Here is a 7640-nt window from a genome sequence, read left to right as displayed (position 1 = left end):
CTGGACATTTTAAAATAAACTTAAGGCTTGGCTCTGCATTGAGGAAACAGTTTTGGGGAGTCTATCATACAGCCAGCTCAGCCGCAGCTTTGCGTTCTTCTGAGATGTTCACCCCACTTTCTTTTCATAATCACTCTTCTGGTATGAACCTCACTGTTGTCTGCATGCTGGAGTGCAGAATGAGGTTTTGTTGTCACACACCAGTACCAAGTGTTTCTGATAAATAACATGTGTCAGGGAAAGTTCTCCTGAATGCTGGTTTAAATGACCTGTCAGAAGACCACAGAGAATACAAAGCCAAACACAATTGCATAATGCTCTTAATGTGCTCTGGAAATCACTAGCTGAGTCTCTCTGCTGTGGCTATGTTTCAGGATGCAGAGGAGTATGCAGAGCTGCCCGTCAGACACAACGAGGACCAGCTGAACAGCCAGCTGGCACAACAGCTCCCCCTACAGGTCAACCCCCATTCATTTGACAGCGCTCACACAAAGACTCAACTGCTGCTGCAGGCCCACTTCAGCCGCGCCCAGCTGCCTTGCAGTGACTACAGCACAGACACCAAAACAGTGCTGGACAATGCCATCCGGATCTGTCAGGTATACCTCACCTTTTAAGGTGTAGCTATACATTTGTAGGAAATCAGAGCAGAATGGACAAGTGTGTTCAGGTTCCCCATGGTCAATTCCTGCAGCCAAATATGTTTCCTGTGAACTATTGAAGCTGGGTGAAGGTGTACTGAATCCATTTCTGTATCATGAAATTTGAGGTGGTTCTGATGTTTCAGTGCTTTGAGTGAATTTGTGAACATCTTCTCACCCTGCAGGCCATGTTGGATGTTGCTGCAAATGAGGGATGGCTTGTAACAGCAATTAGTATCTGTAACCTGGTGCAGATGATTGTCCAGGGCCGCTGGCTGCATGACTCATCTTTACTGACATTGCCACATGTGGAGCAGCAGCACCTCCACCTGTTCAGGTAATTACTTTGCTGCTCCAGAAAAAGTTAAGGATGTTTCAGAGGATCATGTTGCATCAGTGACAAAAAAAAACCTACCTCTTCTCTTTATAAAACAGAAATTTTTTTTATTAACAAGCCATGGTTCTTCACATCAGTCAGCTGAGAGGTAAAAGTGGTCGTTGACTGAACATGGCTGACTGGATGGGACAAAGTAACATTTAGAGCTCTTTTGGGTCCACCCCTTTACCAATCAGAAAAATCTCACTCCTAATATTTGCATTAAGATATTAACAAATTTAAGCTTTTACAGGGTGATCTGGAGTTCTCGAAAAGTCTTACATTTCATTTAGCTGAAAGAAGACCTTAAAGTATTAAATTGACTAGATCTTAATTTTTTTTTCTCTTCAACGCTATGTGATGTCAAGAAAAATTTGAGAAAAACGAATAAAAACGAAGCAAAACAAGAGCTAAGAATTAGGACTGCCGATGAGAGCAGTCATGAGTCTGCATGTATGATCAGATCATGCACAATATGGCAGCAGTTCAAGCAGGAGGCTAACAAATACAGTTCAATCAAGCTAGCAAGATGTTCAAGAACTCTTCTAAAAACGCTTGAAACTGACAGCAAGTTTCTCTTAGTTTTAATGCAAACAACAACCTGCAAATGCATTTCAGCAAAAAAATAAATGTTAAGCTTCCCTTATGCTGCAGACAGATGACTGCACAGCAACTGCTAAGTGCTAGCTCTGTGATTTAAGAAAAATGTGAGTTCTTAAGAGGTTTAAGTCCTGAGAAGTATTAAATGAAAAAATCCAACAATCTTAAAAGTAATAATAGCTAAATTGTTCTAATATCAATCATGAACCCTCATCATTAAATTTAATGCTACAACAAAGTAAGTCATTTTTTAAGATTTTTAAATGAATATATGAATCACATTTGGTTCAAAATGTTCAGTAGTTCTAAAGATAGTAAAGCTAAAGTTACTAAACTTTCTCACATGACTGATTGTCCCCTACATTGAATTGACTGCTGTTCTTTTATTTTGGATAATAGTTACACTCGATTGTTAAGGCTGCTTCCCAGAAGTGTTTGATGATAAAATTAGATTAATTACATAAAAGACAAGGAAAATCCTGAATCTGTTTATTAAATGTGTTCATTTTTCAAATGTCTTACAAAAGTATCAGATCAGGACTTGGTATCACCAGATACTCAAAATCAAATGACTTGAAATCAGATGAGGCCCAAAAAAACCTGATCGGTACATCCCTATTGATAACTGTATCTTACTGTTGCAAAGGACATTAAATGAATTACGTGTTTTATATGGTTCTAAAAGAAAGTTTTCATGTTTAAAGTGTGTTTTTTGTCTTCTCCCTCCTTGTTTTCACACAGAAAAGTATTGCTAAGAATACCAGCTTAATGAGTAATATCAATAAGAGTGGTATGGCTAAAATCTAAAGGGTACTCATCCCTACTACCGATTTATACTGCGCACATGCAAAGTCAGCCAGAAGAATAAACCCTTCACGGCACTCAGATCCTGGTGGAGTCGGTTCTGGCAGCTATCAAATCAAAAGAAAAACCTGTTTAATCTCAGCTAGTGAAGCTAAATCTAATCAACTCGTGCTTGTTGGTTCACAATGAGCAATTGAATAGTTTATTACTTTAATAACTTCAGTAACTCAGTAATAATTAGTATTATTTAACTAATAATTAATAATAATAGTGTTTACTTTACTGCTAATTCAGCAGTTTTGGTAATATCAAAACGCTGGTTTATCATTTTGCTGCATTCTTAGGTTATTTCATGTTTGTATGTATGTTTGCCCCATTAGACTTCTTCATTTTCTTTAAACAAAAAATCTGAAACTTGGTTTTCAATGGTCTTCAAAAGGTCTTTAAAAGTCTTCAGTTTAACTTTTACATACAGTACAGGTCAAAAGTTTGGACATACTTTCTCATTATAGTTGTAACATTGTAAAGTCCAGACTCAGAAAAGAACACCCCCACCCTCAGCTCCAATAAAAAATAAAAATAAATTAGGGGAGCTATGGCAGCTCATAGTTCAAAAGTCAACACTGAACGTGCTTTTGCATTTTCACAATGTAACTGCATTACTTGTCTCTCCAATAAAATGAATAAGCGATCCTCCTAATGGCTTTTTCTTTTTCTTCTTTAACACCCCTCATTCTGTGATATAATTAAATTGACAAAGCCAATGAAGAATGCTTTTTCGTTTTCACATCCCACTACATAAAAAGTGTCTCATAAACCAGTTTGAGTTAGCAGGTCCAAGGGGCGCACCACGATGACGTCAGTGCTCGCTCCGCCTCTGCTTTCGTGTGTGCTGTCAGCAAACATGCAGTTCTCATTGACTTATATAGAGAAACGGGAAAAAAGGAAGGGAGAGGAGACAAAACAAGCTAAAAGCAGAACGTTTGTCCTTTCATTTACAATTTACGTAAGGGATAATACCCGACGAAGTGTGCGTTATGAGAAATTAACGCACGACGCGGAGGCCTAAACCGTCCGACGTGAAGTGCGTTAATTTCTCATAACGCACACTTCGTCGGGTATTATCCCGCTTATACCATGGTCATTTACAAAATAAATAAACATTCAATCAATATTTAGTACTTTATTCTTGTTATTTCTTTGGTTTAGCTCATTTTTTCACACAAAGCGGACTATTTGATCCGTGATGCGGTTTGTTGTCACGGTGATATGGAGCACGGCATGAAGCCGGAAGCCGTTACAGACCTCAGCTGCAGCGGTAAAGTGTCGCTGTTTTGAAAGAAAGACCCGGACAAATTAGGATATTTTTCTTCTTTTTCTGAGGTTAAGCAGCTAGAACATATTCAGCTTCTGTCTGTGTTTCATTTCACGGCAGGTTCGTTCTTCTGAGCTGCTCTAAAAGCAGAAACTCCCTCTTGTGGTGAAACAGAAGACTACACCTTTCATGTCGAGTGCTGTTTTATCAGAAGGAGAATTACCAATTTGTCAATATTAATTTACCTTACAAAAGGAGAGGAATATAAATGCTGGTCGCTACAATAAGTTAAATAAAGCATCAGTTCAGAGAGAAAGTTCCTCCATTACTCCTTGTTTTGTCCAGACGATGAAGGAAAAATGTGTTTTAAAGAAGCCTGCGCAGTGATATCGAACGTTTGGTCTGTGTGACCGGAACTTCTTTTTTAGGTGTGCGTTATTACTGTGCATTATCACTTTTTAATGCACACCCAGCAGCCAATCAGAATCGAGTATTCACCCAGACCATGGTATAAGTATGGGATAATACCCGACGAAGTGTGCATTATGAGAAATTAACGCACAACGGGGAGGCCTAAATCGTCCGACGCGAACTGGCTTGAAAAGAATGTGTCAGTGTTGTTTTTTTTAGCAGGATTTGTCACAGATTGGAAACCTGTTTACTTAGTCTGAAATAATCTTTGGAATTGTTCTATGGGTAAAAGCTATCACATTTTATTAACAAACCAACAGCCACCAAAAAATGTTTTTTGTGGAAAAATTCTGCAAACTCCTCCTTTTCAATCAATTCTCTAGGAAATGGACAAAACAGAAGAGAAGAAGTGATGAGGAGGGCTTCAGTGGAACAATCCAGGGACTTCCTGAGCTGATTGGTGCTTGCAATGGAAACGAGAGCATTTTCACTGCTATGGTCAGTTCGGAGATACACTTGAGCCAGATAACACAGGTGAGACCATTCAATAATCTGTTGAGACTCTTCACTCTTCAGCCTGCTTCATTTTACGGGTCATGTATGAACACACAGTCACAAATTAGTGTTTATAGGCAATGCAGATTTGAAAACCTTCTCCCTGTTTAAGCCCCGGTCCCACTGGCTTTCAATCTGCCACATGCGCTTGGATGTGCTAACTTTATGCATGTTCGTGGAATAGCAGTGATACAGACACTGGAGTCCATTCATTCTACTGCCAGAGCACTGCTTAATCACGTGTAAGCGCGTCCTCCCACGCTCCACCGCTAAACAGACGCTGTAAGTAGTGGTACAATAGCAGACTAGCCGGGGCAACGGCCGTGCTACAGCCGTGCACAAACGTGGATTTTCGGTGTCCAAGCGCGTGTGCTGGCGTTCACTCCACAGTCCGATCTTTGCTACCATTGCTCGGCTGTACCGCTGGTACCACACATAGTCACCCGTGGTCTCAATTTTTACGCAGTTCAAAAATTCTTTCCACGTGTAACGACGGCCAAATTTTGTACCGTGTGTTTATGCGCGTCTATTCCACTGCCACGTCTCGGCCGTTGCACTGCCAGTCCACTGCTAACAGCGTCTGTACCACGGGGATGACATTTCTTCCATGCTCCAGCTATGATCTGGCAGTGAAAGCCAGTGGGACCGGGGCTTTAGGATTTGGAAGTACACACATTCACACAAAGGCCTCCTGATAGTTTGGTTTCTTCATTGAACATTGAAGTTTGACTCTTGTTTGTTCACATCAGTTCAGAACAGAACTCTGACCTCAACCTTCTGTTCTTACCCTTCCTGACAGACATGGTCCTTCCTGAATCACCTCCCAATCCTGGAAGTTAGAATGAGTGTGAAAGGCTGGTGGGAGGAGAACCAGGAACAGATGGAGCGCCCTGTCCCTGTAACCAGCAAGAATCTGTGTGAGGGCAGTAACTGGTTGGACATCCATGCTGACCAAGAGTATGTCCTACAAGCATGGCTGCAGCGGATCAATGTGGGCCAACAGAAGGTGAGTTAAAGGAAAAACAACTAAAGAAAGACGTTCCACATTATTAAGACCAACATTTTTAAGGAATATGGGAAAGAAAAAGGATCTCTGCTGATGGAAAGAGTGAAACAGCTGAATGTCTTGAACAAAGTATGAAAACTTTAGGTATTTCAAAAAACGTTAGCGTGATCATCATGGTGCAGATAAAGACAGAATGAGGAACCTTTCTGCAGATAAATCCATCAGATTTAGAGAGCAGCTGCTAAAATACCATCACAAAGCAGCAGCACATGTTTGAAGCTGCTGGAGTCTCTGAAGTCCACCAACATCAAGGTGTAGGATCCTCCAGAGGCTGCAGGTCTACATTACCTCTATTGACCCCCCATAAACACTCACAGCAGAAACGGCTGCAGTGGACCCAGACAGACATGAAGAGTCATTTTCTAACGGTCTGGTTCAGTGCTGAGAGCTGTGCAGTCATGGATAGTCCTGATGGATGGAGGAGTGGGTGTTGCTGGATGACCACCATCTACCAACAAGACTGTGACATCAGCAAGGAAGTGGTGGAGTCATGGCTTGGGCTTTAATCATGGGGAGAGAGCTGGTCGGCCCTTAAAGGTTCCTGAGGTTTAAAAATGACCTCTGAAAAGTAGGTGGAGTTTCTGACTGACCACTTTCTTCTGTGGTCCAAAAAGAACAGTGTTGTCTGCAACAAAATCATCTTCATCATGACAATGCTCCATCTCATGCTGCAGGAATCCCACTGTATCAGACAGCAGATAAACTGATGGTGACCCTCCCCCCCGACCTCAATCCTATTGAGAACCTTTGGAGCCAAATCTCTGTGAGGGTGGGAGCAGTTCACATCCCAACAGCAGCTCTGAAAGGATATTTTGACATCCTTCAAAGACATTCAAGCAGAAACTCTCCAGAAAATTTAGTGGTTGCAAGAATTGTGAAGCTTCTACAAAATAAGAGTCCTATGTTCATATAGAACTTGATCTATGAAGATGTTTTTCATGAAATAGCTTTAGATTTCAGTAAATATGACGTCCTAATACTGCAGTTCTTTAGGATCTATAAAATATTTTGTAACTCTGTTATGTGTAAAAATGTGGAGCATTTAATTTTTTTTTAATACTGTTAGCTTTAAACGGTTTGTTTAACAACATTTGATATCTACTCTAATAGTTAGTAACTTGAATATTATGCTGACTGTCATTTGTATTGAGGATTCAGAAAAATAATGATTTAAAATAATGAAAAATTATGATTTGCATGTTAATTTGGAAGGTGCTGTATGTGGCAATGCAAAACCTATGTGATATGTGTCTCTCCTTGCAGAGAAAGCAGGACGGAAAAGCTCTGGCTCCTCGCTTTCCCAAGGTGAAGGATGAGGGCTGGTTTCTGGTCCTTGGGGAGGTAGATCGCAGAGAGCTGCTGGCTGTCAAACGAGTTGGCTATGTCCGCAGTCGAACTGTTGCGTCTGTGGCCTTTTACACCCCAGAGAAGACTGGAAGGTAAAGTACTGCACAGCAACAGCAGACCCGCATAAACACTGCAGCCCTTACACTAGATCTACACTGGTCCGTCTGCAGTCCGTCTGTGGTCCATCAGCGACCTGTATGCGGTCTGTATGTGGTCCGTATGCGCTCCGTATGAGGTCTGTCAGCGGTCTATAAGTGCACTGAATGCGGTCTTGATGTCCTCTGTATGTCCTCCGTATGTGCTCTGTATGTCCTCTGTATGTGCTCTGTATGTCCTCTGTATGTCCTCTGTATGTGCTCTGTATGTCCTCTGTATGTGCTCTGTATGCGGTCCGTATGAGGTCCGTCAGCGGTCCGTATGAGGTCCGTCAGGGGTCCGTATGTGGTCCGTCAACGGTCCGTATGTGGTCCGTCAGCGGTCCGTATGTGGTACGTCAGCGGTCCGTATGTGGTCTGTCAGCGGTCC

General features: G+C 41.6%; 1 protein-coding gene across 1 annotated transcript in view; it reads left to right on the top strand.

Annotated features, from left to right (window-relative positions):
* ascc3 (activating signal cointegrator 1 complex subunit 3) overlaps window positions 1-7640 on the top strand; it is a gene marked incomplete at its 5' end in the record, with an annotated part of 74205 nt that overhangs the window by 63257 nt on the left and 3308 nt on the right. The window contains 5 exon segments of the mRNA XM_024262287.1: window positions 375-599; window positions 827-978; window positions 4531-4681; window positions 5502-5708; window positions 7032-7207. Coding sequence (XP_024118055.1) covers window positions 375-599; window positions 827-978; window positions 4531-4681; window positions 5502-5708; window positions 7032-7207 — 911 coding nt within the window.

This window comes from Oryzias melastigma, unplaced genomic scaffold (assembly GCF_002922805.2).
Source record: "Oryzias melastigma strain HK-1 unplaced genomic scaffold, ASM292280v2 sc00247, whole genome shotgun sequence".
NCBI lineage: Eukaryota > Metazoa > Chordata > Actinopteri > Beloniformes > Adrianichthyidae > Oryzias > Oryzias melastigma.
Note: the sequence above shows the minus strand (reverse complement) of the source record. Positions and strands in the feature narration are given on the sequence as shown.